Genomic DNA, 17,031 nt, shown 5'->3' on the forward strand with positions numbered 1-17,031 from the left:
GAAGGAGGATGCCAATGACAGATGGAAGATGAAGGGACAGTTATTTTTCAGGTGCCAGCATCCCAGCCCAACCCACCAAGCAGCTATAGTTTGCTTTTAGAGAGAGAACGTGTGTGCTCGTGCACACACACACACACAGGCGTTTCCGGACTCCCAAGACAGCACTTTTATTATGTATACTCTTCCTAGCTCCCCAAGCCCTCCTTCCTGAGTTCCTGACCTACTAAATTAACCTTTCCTAACAGAACTCTCTTCCCCACCACATCTGATGCCCCTTCAATCCCCTTGCCTGGGACCCCCAGCTCCATCAAACACTTGCCTTGCCAGAAGGCTGGGGTGAGAGAACACATCAGCAATGGACATCTAGAAAAGGCCAAAGATTTAGAACAGGTGTTCTTTATGAGGCTGGGCTCTGGGCAGGAACTCTGGGCCAGGAGGGGCTGGAGCAATGCCTGCAGGAATCAGGTCTTGTGGGGGTTCTGGGAAGCTCTTGAGACCAGGGATCTGAGGTCACTGTACAAAATCAGGTTCTTGGCCAAATCTCACAAGTGTCTGTGCAGGTGTTCCCAGGGCCATGGTGATGGTAGAGGAGTCCTAGGTTGACGGCTGTAGGTCTGTGAGAGGCTAGTGGAGAAGGTGGCCTCCCCAGGTGAAGCTGGCCATGAGGACGAGCAGGGTGATGAGGAGGCAGCTGGGGAGCCGCTGCAAGGTGGTGGCCGCATTGCACAGGTCCTGCTCACAGCAGTGGTGCTGCAGAGAGTAGGAGCGCTCCCAGTAGGTGGCATGGCCCTGCAGAGGGCACTGGGCCCTTGGGAGGCAGCCTTTCCGCTGGATGACCTCACTCTGCTCTGTGGGACAAAGGGAGAATGCCAAGGCTTGGGCAGGAAAGAGGCAAGGGCCAGGAGGCCACAGGAAAGGTAGGATGGATGGCAGTGGGGAAGACCTGGAGAAGGTCCACTGGACCAGAATCCTACCTGAGGTACCAATGCTGATGCCACAAACTTCATCATCCTGACACTCGGTGGGAATAGGGTAGCAGGGTTTGGCGAAGTTGCAGGTGTAACAGCGGAGCCGTCCCTGGGCAGAGGATGTGGTGAGACCTGTGAGATGGATGGAGACCAGGCAGGGAAGAGAGGCAAACAGGACAGGTGAGAGGCTGAGCCCAGATCTGGGAATGGGATGCACAGAGAGAGGTGATACACAAAATGGGAGAGGGAAGCGTGAAATGGAGAGAAAAGCAGACAGAAGTAGAAAAAGAGACACAGAGAAGGGAGGGGAGACAGTGCCAGAAAAGAAAAAGACACAGAGGCAAGAGGGATACAGGAAGTGAGAGAGATGCACAAACATGAACAGAAGCCAAGAGACTCAGAGATGAACACAGAGAATGATACAAAAAGCCAGACGGGATGGGAGAGGGATGGCAGTGAAGAAGTTAAGCAGATGGTGCCAAGTCAGATGGGAAAATAGGAATTAACATTGACCAAGGGGCCCAGCCAAGAAGCAAGAGGCAAGATAAGGGTCAGGGGAGACAGAGGCATGTCAAAGACGCCAGAAGGAAGAGACAGTTATTCTCAAATGTCTTTGAAAAGAAACTTTTTTGTTTCACCTCATTAGACTGGCCAGAGACTGTTCCAAATATCTCTTCTTTCCAAAACCCCTACAGCTCTCTCCTTGGCATCTCTCAGCACACTCCCCAGCCCCCTCCCCAGCCCTCAGGCTCCTCCACAAGCCCCTGCCACCACCCGACCCTGCCTCTAGCCCCCAAGGATTCCCCAGCTCACCCTTACCCAGTGCCCCACCAAGAAACAGAATGCAGAAGAAGATGCTGGAGGTGCCCATGGCTGGACCCGGGGCTCAGGAGTCTGGGAGAATGTGATCTGTACCCTGAGATCTGAGAGTTGGAGAGTTGGAGCATCTGAGCAAGACAGGGAGGGACCAGAAAACAAACACACCTAGGGAGTGAATCTGTGGGGGGCGGAACTGGGAACAGATTCAGCAGCCTGACACAGCAGGGGCCCTGGCCCCACTGCTCTCACATCCTCCCTGCCTCCTACTGGAGTCTGCTCTTACCTTGAGGATCTTCTCTGCTCTTAACGTTTGCCTGTTACTCTTAGTTGCGTCTGCCGCTCCTGAGTGGTGTCTGTCAGTGTCTGTCACTTCCCCTCCTACTCATCTCCCTCCCTCCCCTTGTCTCAAGCTGTTCTCTGCTCTCTCCCAGTTTTTGTTTCTTGGTGTTTTCCCCTTCTGTGCATTTAAGTCTCTGAAGGTCACCCTCCTAAACAGCCTGGGCCCAGATCTGTTTGCGCATGGTATTTGAGTGTGGAATTAGCAACCCCCCAACCCCGCAACCTGCACACACAAAGCCCAGCTGCAGCTGCGTAAGGGAGGACCCCACCCAGCCTCTGATCCCTTTGATCTCCCCAAGCCTTAACATTGCTATCCCATAATTATCTCTCCTGCTTTACTACATTGGAGGAAAGAATTAATTATGGGTGGGGCCAGAGGGACTGATGTGTTTCCACTGGGGCAGGGTTGGGGGGGTCAGAAAGACTAGGAAGGAAGGCAGCGATAAGATCTGGAGCAGTGGTGGGGCGTGTGGTAGAGTCTGGAAGACTAGGGCTTGAGAGTCTAGGGAGAAGAGCCGCATCTAGGGAATCAGGGCAGAATGTACCAGGAGGAGTAAGAGGCAGACTGGGCTGGGGGAATGTGAGAGGGAGTGAGACAGAGGACACCCAGGTATTTGTTAAACAGCAGTTTTCAAAAACATTTTTCATATCAGAACCTCTTTACACTCAAAAATTACTGAAGACCCCAAAGAGCTTTTCTTATGTAAGTTACATCGCTATTTGTTATACTAGAAATCGAAATAGAACAGTGTGATAGGTTTATTCAAAAATTTAAAAATAAAAAATAAAAATAAAAAATCAATAAACCTATTACATGTTAACAAAACATGGTTTTGTGAAAAATAGCCTCTTACCCAACAATACAGTAAGAAGAGTGGCGTTGCTTTATCCTTGGGAGAATCTATTTAATGTCAGGCTTAATAGAAGAACCAGAAGATGACTGGGTTTTCACATCTGCTTCTGCATTCAACCTGCTGGGATGTGTTATTTTGGTTGAGGTTATAGTGAAAATCTGACCTCACACAGATAAGTCATTGGAAGACTGTCAAGGACCCTCTCAAAGGGTCTTAGGGACCCCCAGGAGTTCTGGGGCCACCGTTTTAGAACTGTTTCTGAGGTGGAGGAGTTTGAGGACTTCAGAGGAATGTGGGGACTCCTGTGGGGGCCCCTCCCTGACCCCATTGGGGCCCCGGTGCCTGCTGGGGGAGACTCTTTCCTCCCCTTTTATTGCCCTATAAAGCCCAAGGCCAGGGGGATAAAAGGCTGGCAGAGCAGGGCCAGGGAGGGGGGTGGGAGGGAGGGAGAGGCGCTCTGGACACAGGCAGACACGATGAACCCCCTATTTGTCGGGATCCTACTCAGCACCCTGCTGGGGGCTGCCTTGGGTAAGGAGGCAGCCCAGGCGCCTCTCACACAGGCCGGTCCCCCTCTGCCAGCGGCTCCCTTGAGAGCCCAGGTCCGGCACCTCTTCTCTCCTGCCAGGAAATCGCATGCGGTGCTACGACTGCGGTGGAGGCCCCAGCGGCTCCTGCCAAGAGACCGTGACCACTTGTGGAGAGGGCGAACGTTGTGGCTTCCTGGAGCGCAAACCCAAAGGGGACGTGGGACAGACCAAGCTGTCTGGAAACCGTGAGTCCTCAGTTTCTCCCCCTTCCTCCCAGCCCCTCCCTGCCTCCAGCCCATCCCTCAATCCTTCTGGCTTCCAGAACCTTCCAGGCTCAGTCTGGCTCTGGGCAGATGGTGCCATTGTCGGAGTGGAGCAGTCTGTAGCCCCTTCTGGCTCCTGGCGCTGAGCCCTGGAAGCCTGCCATCTGTGTAGCCCCACCTCCCTCCTTTTGACTCTCCAGAGTCTCATAGGCCCATTCACTCACAAATGGTTGGAAAAGCTGTGTCCCTTGAAGGACCAAAATATTCAACCAAACTTCAAATTGCAGGCATCAGTTAAGGATCCCAGAGGGGTGTGTGTGTGTGTGATTTTAAATTTTAATTAATTGATTAATTAATTTTTGGATGACTGGGTCCAGCCTACTGCTCCTGGAGCAGCCCCCCACCCAATTTTTAATTTTGAAATAATTTTAGATTGACAGAAAAGTTGCAAAAATAGTACAGAATAGTACTGTATATTCTTCACCCGGCTTCCTCAAATGTTAATATCTTATAAAGCCATAGTACAATTAGCATAATCAGAAAATAACACTGGTACAGTACTACCAGCTACTCTACAGACCTTACTCAGTTTAGCTGGTTGTCCCACTTATGTCCCTTTTCTGATACAGAACCCAAACCAGGAGCCCACATAGCACTTAGCTCTCATGTCTTCTTAGTTGCCCCTTCTCTGTGACAGTTCTGAATCTTCCTTTTTTTTCCCCATGATCTTGACACTTTTGAAGAGTCCTGGTAAGTTACTTTATAGAACATCCTGCAATTTGGATTTATCTGATATTTTCTCATGATTAGATTGAGCTCATGAGATTTGGGCAAGAAATGATGTTGGTCTCTCTCAGTGCATCCCATCAGGGGATTCACAGTGTCAACGTGTTAACTGTGATCACTTGGTTTTGGGGAGGTGTTTTTTGAGGGGGCGGAGGATCCCTTTGGGCTCCTTGAAGTCACATCTGCTCTGCCGCAGAAGGCAAGTCCTCAAGCCAGGCGTCCAACACCCCAGTCTCATTCTCTCTCTCAGCCTCAGTGACCTTGATTCATCATCATCCAGCCTGTGTGGCGGCCCATCATTGCAATCGAGTGGAAACAGAAGTGGTGGGAGAGGTGACTTATACGACCCACAGGGACTGCTGCGTCGGAGACCTGTGCAACAGTGCTGTGGCAAGCACTGCGGCCCCTGCATGCCTCTTGGCCGCAGCGGCCACCACCCTGGTCTGGCTCCTGCCGGGACTGTGGAGAGGGTAGAGGGAGCCGGGGAAGGGAAGGGAGCAATGGAGCAAGGGAACTAAGGCACTCTGAAGTGAGAAGACAAACACTCCTCTTTGAGCCATTAAAAGCTATCCACCACTCTAAAGCTGACTGGAAAATTCCATCTTTTGTTGATGGGAGGGCTGAAGGAGTGATATGGGGTCATCTAGGCTTGAGTTTAGGGGTCATCAAGGATCAGTGGACTTAGTTACAATGGTGCACTTCTTAGCCAACTAAACCCCAAAGGACAATGGAGAATCTGCCCTAAGTTGCTCCTACATCCTGTTGCTAGAGAGAATCTTCCTTAGCAACGAGGATCACTGAGAGGAGCAGGATCTGGGCTGAGTGGGGGCCACCAGGAATCAATGAGCCTGGTTGTCTGGGCTTGTTCCCCTTTCCTCCATTTGCAACTTAGCTCCCAGTATGGCTATTTTGGATTGAGAAAGGAAATGTGCCTCACTTACCTGGCCAGGAGGCCTCTGACTCTAACCTGAGGGAGTGAGGCCTGGCAAGAGGGTCCCATGTCCCATCCCCATGCAACTCTCCTACCCTTTCTGGGGATCCCTCAAGCCAGGCTGTACCTCCTTCTTGACAGTACATCAGAGGTATGGCCTAAATTTAGGATAAGGATTGTTTCTCCAAACACTGGGAGCTGTATGCCACCCCCAGACACCGGAAGAGGGATGGAGGCCTGAAAAACCTGTTTCTCCTTTTGTCGCAGCCCAGCCTCCCAGAAAAACTCCCTGAGGGGTTCTTTGATGGGGGTGAGGTCTGAGAGTGTTATTTCCTGGCGGGGGTGGGGGGGTGGGTGGGCGGCTTTTCTGTCAATAGATCTTCTCACAAAAATGCACAATTGATCAGATACAGACATTTATTACTCAAAATGGAAAGGGGTGAGAATGAGGCTGGGGCACATATGACAGCCAGGGTGTGGGGAATCAGCTCATACAATGAGGTCATCAGGTCCTTCTTGGGAGCCTTCACTGGGGACAGGGCAGAACCCCCATTTCCAGCCCAGATTCCAATCCCTCCCCAAGGAGGGCATGGGAGAGTGCAGGAGGCAAAGGGGGGGGGGCCTTTTAGGAGGCCATGGAGGATCTGGAGTGGTGTTCAGGGAAATGGGGAAGGACTCCGGAAAAGCAGAGTGGAGGGTGTGGGGTGGAAGGATGGAGCGGGAGACCACTGTCTAAGCAAAGAAATGTGAAGGGTCTGGAGGGTTGCTTTTCTGAGCAAAGGGAAGCAGAGGTTACAAAGACAGAAGAAGAGAGGCTCAGGCCAAGGCAGGTGGGAGGAGGGGCAACCACGGAGTGGATTTCAGTGCAACAGCCAGAGGCCAAGGCCAGCCAAGGAGGTAACAAGGACAAGGGCCAGGGCCGGGGTGGGCCGAGGGGCTGGGCTATTGCAGTTGTCCTTGTTGCAGCAGGTAGTGTTATAGGTCAGGCCCAGCTTGTGGCTGGTTTGGTTGAAGGCCTCCCGACAGGGCTCTTCTGGTGTGCCGCAGCGGAGATTGGAGAAAACCCACATCTTACCTGGGGTTAGAAGTGGCCAGTGGAGTCAGTTAAGGTGGGCACCTGACATGCCTGTGTCCACTTTCCCACCCCTGCACCCCACCCAGGCTTCCTTCCTTCCCAACTCTGCCCCTGGCCGTGCCCTTCTGAATCTCTTCTCAGTCTAACCTCCTGCACTTCCTTACTTTGCCCCATCACCCCAATCCTGGTCCTATCACTTGCTGGCCATGAAGTCTTGGACCAGTTACTGTCTCTTTCTGAGGCTGTTTCCTCAGTAGAACAATAGCAGCACATCTTAGGGTTGTTGTGACCATAAATTGAAACAATCCATGTAAAGACACGGAATGGTGCCTGGCGCACAAAAGTCCTTGGCCAATTACCATCATTGCTGTAATTCTCTGTTCCACCTCAGCCCCAGGCATAGTCTCCCACTGGACCCCTCTCCCTACTAGAGAAGGGATGTTACCGAGATACACATTTGTTGTCAGGCATTGGTGTCCTGGTTCCAGGCGGCAGGACTGCCGGTCCACGCAGCCCAGCACAGGGACCTTGTAGCAGGAGTGACAGCGAATGTCAGCTGGGAAGACAGAAGTCATGCTGAGGTGATGGAGTGTCTGACTCACCTCGGGATGAGCCGAGCTGGGAGATAGGGTGGAGAAGAGCCAATCAAGTAGGTGTTCTGACCTGTTTGGTCTGCTAGGGACGGAGCAGGTGAGTGATGCAGAAGTGGAAGTGGGTGAGGGTGGAGTTGTTGCTCTGTGAATAGCCTGCACCCTAACATCTTTCTTCACTCCACCCCACCTGGAGATGAGTCAGGAGGAGCAGAGTTACCAAGAAAAACATGGGGCTGGGGAGGGACGGAATGTGAGCCTACCACAGGGAAGGAATGAAGGAGGTGAGGGAGAAGATGAAGGAATGCAGAAAACATCACAGATGGAGTCTTGAAACAGGAAGAAATATTAAAAGTAAAAACCATGGCGTTACAACACTTGTAGAAATGGCTTGGAACTTGAGGTGGGCAAGAAAGCCACCGGGGGCCAGCTTTAATAATTTAACCTTCAACCCAGGGGTGGCCAAGAGTGTGGGAAGAAGAACCAGACCTGAATGGAACCCTCCCAACACAGCAGCTCTCTGACAGAAAGGAATAATATCTGGGAGACAGATCATCGGAATCCATCTGAGCACTTTACCGAAATGGAAGGATGAGGGCAGAAGATGACACCCCTTAAAGTTTCTGCCTCAGCTGATTTAAGGTTTGAGTGAAGAAAGGGTTCAATCTATGGGTGGAGGATCCTGGGACTGCAACTCAGGAAAACCTACCTCATCTGGGGGTGAGCAGCCCCGGTATTCCCTCCCCAGAAGGCTGGGAAATCTCCCTGGTTCTCTGGGAGGTTCTGAGGGGCCACTGGAACCCTCCAGAAAGCTTGTGTCCTTGGGGGTATGCACCCCAGGGAGGAGCAGAGCGTATCAGGAAAAGCCACTGCTTGACGGACTGAGCACAAAGTCCCTGATGGAGTAGAAGGGAGGATGGAGAGCAAAAGAAGTCCCTGACTGCATGTCTAGATTTCTGAGAGAACACCCTGCTGAGTGCAGGTGGTGAGAGAAGGAAGCAGGTAAGCTGCATCCTAGAGAGTTTCATTATTGGAATGGGGCTGGCAGGGGAACTGGAGAGCAGAGTTTCCAAGAAGGAGTGGGGAACAGGGGAACTGGAACCCTGGGCAGGTTAAAAGAGTGGGTCTTGGTGGGGAGGAGTCTGAAGGATGGAGACTGGAGTCCTTGAGAAATGGAGCAAGGACTCCGTCACAGGGTCAACTGAGCCAGTTGGGTCTGGGGGCACTGGGGATCTTGAGTTGTGGGTAGTGTAGGGCAGTGGCTGGGACAGGGTGTGGAAGTCCTGACCAGGTGAACCAGGTCTTTGGGGGCCCCCAGGTGCTCACCTGAGACCCAGCAGAGCAGAGCAGACAGGATGAGCAGCAGAAAGCCTTTCATGGTGAGTGTCTTGAGAGTGGTAGCGGTAGCAGCAGCCGACAGAGTAGAATTTCCGGGTTGGGTTCTGGGAGTTGAGTGGCCTTTTTGGAATTTATAATTCCAACGGTCCCTCCCTTCCCTGACTCTGGTGGCCCCTCCCTCCCCATTTAGGGAGGGGCTAAGCAGGGCCCAGTGAGGGAGTGGGGATGGGGATGGGAGAGAGAGGTGGGGAGGGTAGGTGCACTAGTGGCCAACTCCATTTTGGTTCTTGGTTTCAGTCCAAGACACACCCTCCTGGCCCCCAAGAGTAATATCCCCTCCTGCCCAGTCCTCTGAAGAGGTATCACCAAAGGCCCCTGTGATGTTACAGTGGCTGTGGTGGTAGCATCTGCTGGTTCCTGAGAAATGAACAATGGGGTATGGCCCAAGCTGAGTGCCAAATTTAATCCCCGGTGGGCATTTGTAGGGGCACGTGGGCAGAAATTGAGCACCAAATTAACCTCATTTCAGCCCCTACTTGGTCTTCCCAACCCCTGCTCAGCCACAGGATGAAGGGTTTGTGATGTCACCAAGGGCTTCTGTGATGTCATAGCAGCAGAGGCATGGGATGGAGCTGCCTGCTAAGGAAGGGTTGCTTCAGGCCCCCTGAAGGTTCTGAGGTCCTGGCTCTGGCTCTGCTTGGGCTTGGCCTGGACTTGGTTGCTCCAGTCTGGTAAGGGCTGATGAAGTCCTGGGTGTGGGGCTTTGCACCTGCTCCAAAGCACTTCCTCAATCAAAACCTGCCAATTTGGGCGCAGCACCAATGGCTGGGAGGGACAGCGTGGGCACAGAGAGGTGAGGTAGCAGCTAAAATAAGAACAGAAATGGTAATAATGGCAAGTTCATAGTGCTCCTATGTCTCAGCCATTGTTCTAGGCATTTTCGGTGTATTACTTAATTCTCACAATACTCTACAAGGTAGGTGTTTTTATCCCCATTTTACAGATAATGTCAACAAGCCCAGAGAAATTACACGACTTGTGCACATCATGCATCTAGTACATGGCAAAGTCAAGATTTCAACTCAGACAGTGGGGATCTAGAAATCGTGGTGTATTAGGCACCTGCGACGCTGCAGTGGTTGAAGTCTGCGGTAGTGTTGGTGAAAACGGCCCCAGCAGGAATTTTAAGTGAGCATTGGTTGAGGGCTGTGACTTTGCCTGGGAAGATTCCCAGAGGGATCAGGGCAGCTGGTGGCCCCGCCCTCACCCCTTATCGGAGCCCCCAGACCTGCGGTCTCCCTCTCCACCCCCACCTCCGGTTTCCCTCCGGTGTCCTCCGCTGATTCATTCGCCGCCTCTTACCATCACATTCCAGCTATGGCCCTGGTTCTGCAGCTGCTACCGCTGCTGCTGTCGAGGGCCCACGGGAGCCCCGGGGGTAAGCCATCCCGGGAAAGTCAGAATGGCGACGAAGGACTGAGGCAGGGGGCGGGGATAAATAGGAGGAGTGGGATGTGTGTGGGAAGATCCAGGACGGCTGGAGAGCAGAGGAGACGAGAGGAGAGCAGACGTAAGTGAGGGGTCGTCTCGCCCTGTGGACTTTTCCTAACCACTACCTCTGGCCTCCCCTAGCTTCCCTGGTCGGCCGCCCTGGGGACAGGGTGAATCTCTCCTGTGAAGGGGTATCGCAACCCAGCCGCTGGGTCTGGGCACCTAGCTTCCCCGCCTGCAAGGGTCTGTCCAAAGGACGTCGCCCGATCCTGTGGGCCTCACCGAGCGGGACCCCCACCGCGTCTCCCGTTCAGCCCTTTGCTAGTCGCCTACGTGCTCTGGACCTTGATATCAGGCGGCTGGAGCTGCTCCTGAGCACGGGGGACTCGGGCACCTTTATCTGCAAGGGCCAGCACCAGGGAGAGAGTCGAACGGTGCTTCACGTGCTGGGGGATCTGGCCAATTGCAGAGCTCCGGAGCCTACCCAAGGTAGGTCTAGGACTTCATATACAAGAGACTTAACCCTGACACACGCCCCCGGCAGGGAGGGAGGCCGTGGCTGGGGGTTCCTGAGTAGGAGACCTAGCTGTCCTCGCACCTTTGACCTTGGCATCCACCGCCACCCCGCCTCCAACATTCCCTTCGGGTCAGTTTATCCCCAGATCCTGATCCCGCTGCTAAGCGTTGGGTTGGTGCTGGGACTCGGAGCGCTGGGCTTGGTCTGGTGGCTGCGCAGGTGAGCACGAGGGGCGGGATTTCACCGGAGGCGGGAGGGGCAGGACCACAACTTTTGCAGACAAAAGCTAGATCTGGAGCCCTGGGGTCTGGTTTGGAGAAGAATGGAGGAGGTCAGAACTTGGCGAAGCCACGAGCTGGTGGGTGGAGCCCTGGCTAGGGAAGCGAAGCTAGAGGCGGAGCAGGCTCAGAGCGTGGGCGGAACTATCTGTGGGGGTGGGGCTTAAATTGTTTTGTGGGTCAGAGCCTGCACCGAGTTGGTGGGTTGTTGGTGAGTCCTGGGACCCAGAACTAGCGAGAGAAGACTGGTGGCTCTCAAATACTTTTATCCATCCTTACAGGCGCTCGCCCCCTCACCCGCCCTCGCCCCCTCACCCGCCTCGACCGCTGCCCAGATTTGGTGAGACTAACTCCACCCCATTTTCCTTCTCCGCACATTCCCCACCCAATGCCGGAGTCTTAGCCCTTTCTGGGAGCAGACAAGTTGGTTACCTTCTCTCAATTCTTCAGCTCTGTCCCCCCCACATAGTTCCACTCGTGAAAGCCGAGCCCCAGAGGCCAGTAGAGGAGGAGGAGCCAAAGATTTCAGGGGGCCTGGATCAAGAGTCGGTAAGGGCTTGGGGATGGAAAGGGGGCTGGTCAGAATCCCTGGGTAAAGTGGATCAAGAAAGACAGAGGCCTGGATCCCCAAGGGAGTCAGACTTCTGAGACCCTCCTGCCTTCCTCCCCACCTTTCAGAGCCTGCTGTACGCAGACCTGGATCATATGGCCCTCAGAAGGCCCTGCCGACTGTCCCCAGTGGCCCCAGCTGATGCCTCCACCATCTATGCGGTTGTAGTTTGAAAGGAACCCCTTACTCCAAACCTCACAAGCTGGGGGCTCCCAGGTCTCCATAACCCTCCCCTTCTTGGCCCTTCACGTGGGAAAGGAAGGCACTGTGAGATAGAAATGAGCACTAGACTGGGAGTCAGAAGAGCTGGGCTCCAGGCTATCCCTGTCACTGATCTTCTTCCTTCCTTCCCCACAACTTTCATGTCTCCTTCACCACTGATTTCCTTTCTAGAGCTGATCAAGCCCTGCTTCCCCATGTTGAGATATCTACAACTCCTAGATTACTGCCCTCTCTCTTTCCCTCTCTCCGCAGTCAAGCTCTTTCCACCAATGGCCTACACCTAGCTCTTCCATTTTCTTCAGTCACCTCCTACTGCTCACCCCCTCTCCATGAGATTGCCAGTGATGTCCTAATAGCTACACTCAGCAGACATTTTTTATCATTCATCTGGCTTGGCCTTTGATTACTCTCATCTTTAAGCTGTTTTTCTTTAATGTTGATATCTTCCTTCTGGAATCCTCTTCCTTGCTCTCTCCCCCCTACAGTATTCCCCACCATTCTAGGTTTGTCCCTGTCTTTATCTGCCTTCTCCCTCTTCTGGGACACTATGATCCACAGCCAGTCCTCAGCCTTCACCTCTGCAAACAACAGCAAGAACTCTTTCTAGCTCAGATCCCTGATATGGGATTGCCAAACTGTCCCTCAGACATCCCTGCCTGGCTGGCCCTAGGCATTTTGCACACAGCAGGTCCAAAACCCAACTCACTGTCATCTCCCAAGCCACTTACTTAATTTAACCCTTCCTCCTCTGCATTCTCTCTTGATCAACCCAGTTGCCTAAGCCAGAAACTGGGAGTCATGTACACCTCTCATTCCCACACAATTAACCAAGTGCCTTTCTATTTTAATGTCACAGTCAAATCCACACCCTCTTCATGCCCAGTACTGCCACCTGAATCTCATCTCCTCGTTTCCTCCTTAGATTGCCCATAGCCCCACCTCATCCTCCTACCCTTGCTTAAGATCTTCCTTAGATGCTAACCTGCTCCTGACCGCCTGTATTTCAGAACTGCAGTATTTCAGCTCTGGGTCCACGGTCCTCAGATTTGGGTACAAGGTGCTATAGCTTTCGACCTACTTTCCAGGCTTATCTCTGTCACTCACATGCATAGAACATGACAGCTATAGAGAAAGTCTCCCCAGCCCCAAATATGCATTTGCCCAATGCAGTTCCTTCTTCCTAGATTAATTACCCTTTGTCTCCTTCCCACTGTATGCCTGGCTATTATTTATCCGCAGGACTCAGTTCAAGCATAGCCTTTTCTGGGAAGTGATCCCTGCCCCTCTTTGCCCATCCCTGCATACACTTTGATTTCCTAGAGGGTCCCCTTATTTCTCTCATAGCCTGCTGTGAATTGTTTCATTACAAACCATATTTCAATTTATAAGAAATTTTCATGTACCATGAGTTCCTTGATACCAAGAGATTAACCCTTTTTGTATCACTGCTAAGCTTCAGTAAATGAGTAAAAATGAATGTCCCTGGAAATGTCATTTCCTCCTATGAATTATGGATGGACTGTTAATCTCCTAGTCTCTGAATCATCTGACATTTAGATAAATGCAGTGATTGATTCACTCATATTTTCTCTTCTCTGCCCTGTACGTGCTCCCCACCACAGAAGTTCTGTCCTGTCCATTTTGTGGCCAAACACCTCTGATAGGGCTGGACCATGAGTTAGTAAGTGCCAAGAGAGGGTTTGATGAATGAAAGAGGCCTCCTTCCCAGCACTGACCTAACCTCAGGTTTCAGCCCTGCCCTTGTCCTTCTGCCCCAGTAAGACACAAGTCACAGCCCAGTCTAAAAGGTCAGTTCTATTTTATTAGTTCTTGGGGAAAGGACTTACCCAGTGGCCCCTATCCTTTTCCTTACATTATGCCCTCCCTCCATCTTGGGGCCCTCTCCCCACTACTACTGTTCGCCATCCTCTATTGAATCCTCCTTCCCCTTCTACTCCTGTGCCACCCTACCCCTGGCCAGCCAGGACCCCAAGGCCAGGCTCTCAGCTGTGGGGGCGTGTGCTGAGCACCAGGCAGAGGGAGCTGAGCCCAGCGCCTGCTTTCTCCAATTCTGAGCAGGACACGGGTACCAGGGTGACGTCAGAGAGCTTCTGCAGTGCCTGCAGGGAGGACAGTGTGTGGGGAGAAGGGAGTAAGACCCCAAAGCCCACAGCTAAGGCCTCCTTCCCACCAGCCAGCTCAGAGTGGCCCCACCCAGGCTTCTAGAGAAGGTCTCCCTCCTTCCTGCCACTAGGAAAGCCTGAGGCTCATTTCTCTGGTTGGTGGTGATGGTAGAGCTCCTGCCTTCTCTCACCTCCTGGCTGTTGGGCAGGTCCCCGCCTCCGCGGTGCAGGAGGAAAGGGGGCACACCAGGCATCCCAGGCCGCAGAAAGATACAGTCAGCTGCTGCATCATCCGGGAGGGTTAGGGAGGCATAGGGGTGATCTGTCAACACTGCCATTGCCTGGGGGACAGGAGAGAGGAAGCATGCAAGGCTCAGAGCCTCTTCACAACTGAGTCTGGCTGCCCAACCACTGCTAAGGGCTGAGGACAGAGTTAAATTATTGTGGAATAATAATGACAGCAAGCACATAGCACTTACTATGTTTCAGGCAGTAAGTGCTTTAATTAACTTTGCAATTTTCACCTCAGACTCACATGCAGTTCTTTCCACGTGCTACCCTCTTCTCCCCTACTCCAGACCCGACCTGTCCGTCCTATCCATCCTTTAAGTCACAGCTTAGATGCCACTTTTGGGAATTTCTTGAAACTTGGGAAGACAATCTTAATTGCCCCTGTTCCTCGGTCTTCCAGCCCCCTGTCCCACATAGTAACTTCTTGTTTTCTCAGGTGTTTTTACACTGGATGGACAGCTCCGTGAGGGCAAGGGTTGGGGCTCATCCTCAGAGCCTCCCAGCTCCCCGCCTCCCAGGCCCGGGGCCACGCCCAGTTTCGTTGGCCGCGGACCAACCCGCCCCACCTCAGCCCTGCCCCTTCTCACCCTGACAGCCTTTTGGGCAGCATCGCTGCTACCTGCCACCACAGTGCGAGGTCCCCCCATGCCACAGAGGCCACGCAGGTGGGCAGGGCTCGAGACCGGCACCGTGGAGACAGCAAAGTCCTAGCGGCGGGGGAATAAGGGAAAGTATTCAAGGGCGCGGGAAGGGTGAGGGGATACCCTCAAACACAGACTCAGCCTCTTCCTCCTCAGTGCCGCGCTAAGTCTCCCCTCGCCCCCGCCGCCGAGGCTCCTCCGGCCCCTATCTGCTCCATGCCCTCCCCCCACCCCCCTGCCCAAGGCGGGTCCTACTCCTCACCCGGAACGTGTCTGCCACGATCTCAGCTCCTCGGTGATTGGTCCACTTGGAGAGGCCTACGAAAAACTCCCGGCCTGAGCCCGGGGAGGCCGCCAGGTTTAAGGCGGGAGTGAGTTGGCGACAAGGCGCTGGATGGCCCAGTCTCCCAAAGTCTGCTTCCCTGTGCCAAGCCCTAGGGTGCAGGCACCCCAGCCTCACCAGTGAAGAGAACATCAGTGCCATCCAGCGTCGCGTTCTCGTCCCCCATCTCCACAATTCGGAGCCCCAGGTCCTGGAGGGCTTTGCGGACTCCATCAACCTTAGTGCAGAAGAGGGCGCGAGGCGGAGACATTCCCATCCCCATTCTTCCCTAAAGCCCTGGAGGCCCAGATCCAGTTTCCCCCTACCCTAACCCGCACCCAGGCGCTCACCTCCGGCCTGCGGGAGGGACTCCAAGGTCGCGTGATTAGGGCCGTATCCCCTTGGATCACAGCGGTGTCACCGAGCAGCGGTCCCAGCGGCAACGACTCTTCAGGAGGCAATTCTAACAGCTGCAGCCCTAATCGCTGCCTCAGTTTACCCCCCAGCACCCCGTGCTCTCTCTGAGCTTTGGCCAGGTCCAGAGCTGGGAGGCCGGCCCCTGCACCCTCGCCCGACGCCAGGCTCTCCGGGACCCCCCGGATCAGGGCATGGGAGCAGCGGCCCAGCCCCTCCCCTGGCGTCCCCATCCCATCCACACAGAAGCCCCCTCCGGCCGCGCTGATTTCTTAGTTTTCTTTTTACTTCACCTGTCTGGGAGAAGAAAAAGAAAGGGGTGAAGCAGAGAAAGAAACATGCAGAAAAGGGTGTAGTGGGTGGTGGTTAAGAGCGCCCAGGTCTTCCTCCTGCCATCTCCGGGTGCCCCACCCACTCCACCCCACCCCCTCCAGTCGGTCCTCTTCTGCCGACCCCACTCCACCCCACACCCTCGTGGGTCTGCAGCTTTAGGGGGAGTCCGAGGAACAAGATCGGGATCCCTAATCTCCAAAACACCTGTTGCCCCTGCTCGGGGGCTTCGAAAGGTCCCTGCCAGGCGCACCTCTTGGCAGCCGCTAGGATGCGCTCACTCCCCAAAAATGTAGCGGCCCCGCCCCCTTAACCCTCAGCTGCTCGCTGCCTTAGGGACCCGACTTGTGGCGAGGGGCCCACAGAGGTTATGGGTCAGGAGACAGCTGGGGAGAGTCAAGGCTTGGGGGATGGAAGTCCTAAACGTCCGAATGAGAAAGGGAGAGAGGGACAAGGAGGGAGGAATTAGAGACTAAGGAGTTAAACATCCTCTCTCCACCCCGACCGGTCACTCCGTTCCTAGCGCGACCCATTGTAAACCAGACTGAGTCCCGGAGGACTGGGAGAGGTCTAAAACGAAATCCGAGGGGCGGGGAAACCGGGGGCGTGGTTCTGGGGAGCCGGCGCCACTCTGGGCACCAGGACCCGGTCCCCCAGTCTTCGGATCTATCTTCCCCAAAGTCCACTCCCACTCAGCTCCACACCCAAATATCGACCCTTCGCACTGTCCGGCACAAGCAAGGGCCCCTCACCCCCAAACTCTGGCCCTCACATGATCCAAGGGCCACCTCCCACCCCAGACTCACCTCTAGCGGCCACCCCCACTCCTGCCGCTCTGTGATCTTGGCTGCGGCCCCACCCCCCTGAGGACAGAGTTGGTGAAGAAGAGTCCTAGTCTTCAAGCCTTGAGGGTTGGAGCTTTGGCTTTGAGGGGTCCCGGGGTAAGCGAGCTCAAGTACTACAGTGGGGCGGGGTCGCGACGATCTGGCGGCTCCGGGGCATTGTCTAAGCGGGACGGGGCGGGGCTCCTCGAGGTCACGCCCATTCCGCTCTGCTACGCCGCGCCCACTCTATCCGGACTGCGCTCCTTCTCTGAATTCAGCCCCGCCCCAAGAGCGCTGCCTAGGCCCACCCAGATCTGGCCGGCTCTTGCGGCTGGGCTGCAAATGCGACATGGAGCGCAAGACAGCTCAACGGTGAACCAGCACTAAAAATGGCAGCCCCATCACAAGCACCCCTCTTCTAAATTCCGGGCTTCTGCTCGGAGCTCAGGGTCACTTACCCACCCTTCATTCCGTG

General features: G+C 54.2%; 5 protein-coding genes across 10 annotated transcripts; 2 read left to right on the plus strand and 3 right to left on the minus strand.

Annotated features, from left to right (window-relative positions):
• Window positions 1-17: 17 nt before the first annotated feature.
• On the minus strand, window positions 18-3,250 carry LOC102506280 (lymphocyte antigen 6G6e). Of its 5 annotated transcripts, none has more exons than XM_014554236.2 (4): window positions 2,071-3,250; window positions 1,788-1,891; window positions 975-1,364; window positions 18-848 (listed from the first exon to the last, which is right to left on the minus strand). In XM_014554236.2, the coding sequence occupies exons 2-4, from the start codon at window positions 1,837-1,839 to the stop codon at window positions 625-627; spliced, it is 666 nt and encodes a 221-aa protein (XP_014409722.2). In that variant the 5' UTR covers window positions 1,840-1,891; window positions 2,071-3,250; the 3' UTR covers window positions 18-624. The 5 variants fall into 5 exon arrangements, 4 of the variants coding, with proteins under 4 accessions (XP_014409722.2, XP_032318583.1, XP_014409724.1 ...); XM_032462692.1 differs by having other exon boundaries at window positions 1,788-1,915; XM_014554238.2 differs by having other exon boundaries at window positions 110-848; window positions 975-1,100.
• Window positions 3,251-3,363: 113 nt separating this feature from the next.
• On the plus strand, window positions 3,364-5,142 carry LY6G6D (lymphocyte antigen 6 family member G6D). The gene is made up of 3 exons (XM_006178770.3): window positions 3,364-3,511; window positions 3,609-3,755; window positions 4,810-5,142. Exons 1-3 carry the CDS (start codon window positions 3,457-3,459, stop codon window positions 5,031-5,033), a joined length of 426 nt encoding a protein of 141 aa, XP_006178832.1. The 5' UTR covers window positions 3,364-3,456; the 3' UTR covers window positions 5,034-5,142.
• A 747-nt stretch (window positions 5,143-5,889) lies between these two features.
• LY6G6C (lymphocyte antigen 6 family member G6C) lies at window positions 5,890-8,633 on the minus strand. Its single transcript, XM_006178772.3, has 3 exons — window positions 8,482-8,633; window positions 7,011-7,121; window positions 5,890-6,565 (listed from the first exon to the last, which is right to left on the minus strand). The coding sequence occupies exons 1-3, from the start codon at window positions 8,531-8,533 to the stop codon at window positions 6,351-6,353; spliced, it is 378 nt and encodes a 125-aa protein (XP_006178834.2). The 5' UTR covers window positions 8,534-8,633; the 3' UTR covers window positions 5,890-6,350.
• MPIG6B (megakaryocyte and platelet inhibitory receptor G6b) lies at window positions 7,986-13,088 on the plus strand. Its single transcript, XM_032462688.1, has 7 exons — window positions 7,986-8,157; window positions 9,497-9,931; window positions 10,126-10,473; window positions 10,636-10,720; window positions 11,061-11,119; window positions 11,249-11,328; window positions 11,458-13,088. Exons 2-7 carry the CDS (start codon window positions 9,871-9,873, stop codon window positions 11,560-11,562), a joined length of 738 nt encoding a protein of 245 aa, XP_032318579.1. The 5' UTR covers window positions 7,986-8,157; window positions 9,497-9,870; the 3' UTR covers window positions 11,563-13,088.
• Window positions 13,089-13,413: 325 nt separating this feature from the next.
• Window positions 13,414-16,755, minus strand: DDAH2 (dimethylarginine dimethylaminohydrolase 2). 2 transcript variants are annotated; one of them, XM_032462689.1, is made up of 7 exons: window positions 16,539-16,755; window positions 15,339-15,699; window positions 15,127-15,226; window positions 14,929-15,002; window positions 14,613-14,732; window positions 13,926-14,075; window positions 13,414-13,731 (listed from the first exon to the last, which is right to left on the minus strand). In XM_032462689.1, exons 2-7 carry the CDS (start codon window positions 15,633-15,635, stop codon window positions 13,615-13,617), a joined length of 858 nt encoding a protein of 285 aa, XP_032318580.1. In that variant the 5' UTR covers window positions 15,636-15,699; window positions 16,539-16,755; the 3' UTR covers window positions 13,414-13,614. The 2 variants fall into 2 exon arrangements, with proteins under 2 accessions (XP_032318580.1, XP_032318581.1); XM_032462690.1 differs by lacking the exon at window positions 16,539-16,755 and adding an exon at window positions 15,940-16,437.
• Between the last annotated feature and the right edge of the window lie 276 nt (window positions 16,756-17,031).

This window comes from Camelus ferus, chromosome 20, assembly GCF_009834535.1.
Source record: "Camelus ferus isolate YT-003-E chromosome 20, BCGSAC_Cfer_1.0, whole genome shotgun sequence".
Lineage (NCBI taxonomy): Eukaryota > Metazoa > Chordata > Mammalia > Artiodactyla > Camelidae > Camelus > Camelus ferus.

Excerpts from the sequence above, each read along its gene's own strand:
- MPIG6B (XM_032462688.1), top strand. The coding sequence starts at position 9,871 with ATGGCCCTGGTTCTGCAGCTGCTACCGCTGCTGCTGTCGAGGGCCCAC. Across the intron at positions 10,474-10,635 it reads AGCTCCGGAGCCTACCCAAG|TTTATCCCCAGATCCTGATC; the intron begins GTAGGTCTAGGA and ends CCTTCGGGTCAG. Across the intron at positions 11,120-11,248 it reads TCGACCGCTGCCCAGATTTG|TTCCACTCGTGAAAGCCGAG; the intron begins GTGAGACTAACT and ends CCCCCCACATAG.
- LY6G6D (XM_006178770.3), top strand. The coding sequence starts at position 3,457 with ATGAACCCCCTATTTGTCGGGATCCTACTCAGCACCCTGCTGGGGGCT. Across the intron at positions 3,512-3,608 it reads CCTGCTGGGGGCTGCCTTGG|GAAATCGCATGCGGTGCTAC; the intron begins GTAAGGAGGCAG and ends CTCTCCTGCCAG. Across the intron at positions 3,756-4,809 it reads GACCAAGCTGTCTGGAAACC|CCTCAGTGACCTTGATTCAT; the intron begins GTGAGTCCTCAG and ends TCTCTCTCTCAG.
- DDAH2 (XM_032462689.1), bottom strand. The coding sequence starts at position 15,635 with ATGGGGACGCCAGGGGAGGGGCTGGGCCGCTGCTCCCATGCCCTGATC. Across the intron at positions 15,003-15,126 it reads CACTGATGTTCTCTTCACTG|GCCGGGAGTTTTTCGTAGGC; the intron begins GTGAGGCTGGGG and ends CCCCGGGCTCAG. Across the intron at positions 13,732-13,925 it reads ACCTGCCCAACAGCCAGGAG|GCACTGCAGAAGCTCTCTGA; the intron begins GTGAGAGAAGGC and ends TCCTCCCTGCAG.
- LY6G6C (XM_006178772.3), bottom strand. The coding sequence starts at position 8,533 with ATGAAAGGCTTTCTGCTGCTCATCCTGTCTGCTCTGCTCTGCTGGGTC. Across the intron at positions 7,122-8,481 it reads TCTGCTCTGCTGGGTCTCAG|CTGACATTCGCTGTCACTCC; the intron begins GTGAGCACCTGG and ends CTGTCTTCCCAG. Across the intron at positions 6,566-7,010 it reads GACAACAAATGTGTATCTCG|GTAAGATGTGGGTTTTCTCC; the intron begins GTAACATCCCTT and ends TTCTAACCCCAG.
- LOC102506280 (XM_014554236.2), bottom strand. The coding sequence starts at position 1,839 with ATGGGCACCTCCAGCATCTTCTTCTGCATTCTGTTTCTTGGTGGGGCA. Across the intron at positions 1,365-1,787 it reads GTTTCTTGGTGGGGCACTGG|TCTCTTGGCTTCTGTTCATG; the intron begins GTAAGGGTGAGC and ends TTCATCTCTGAG. Across the intron at positions 849-974 it reads CATCAGCATTGGTACCTCAG|AGCAGAGTGAGGTCATCCAG; the intron begins GTAGGATTCTGG and ends TTTGTCCCACAG.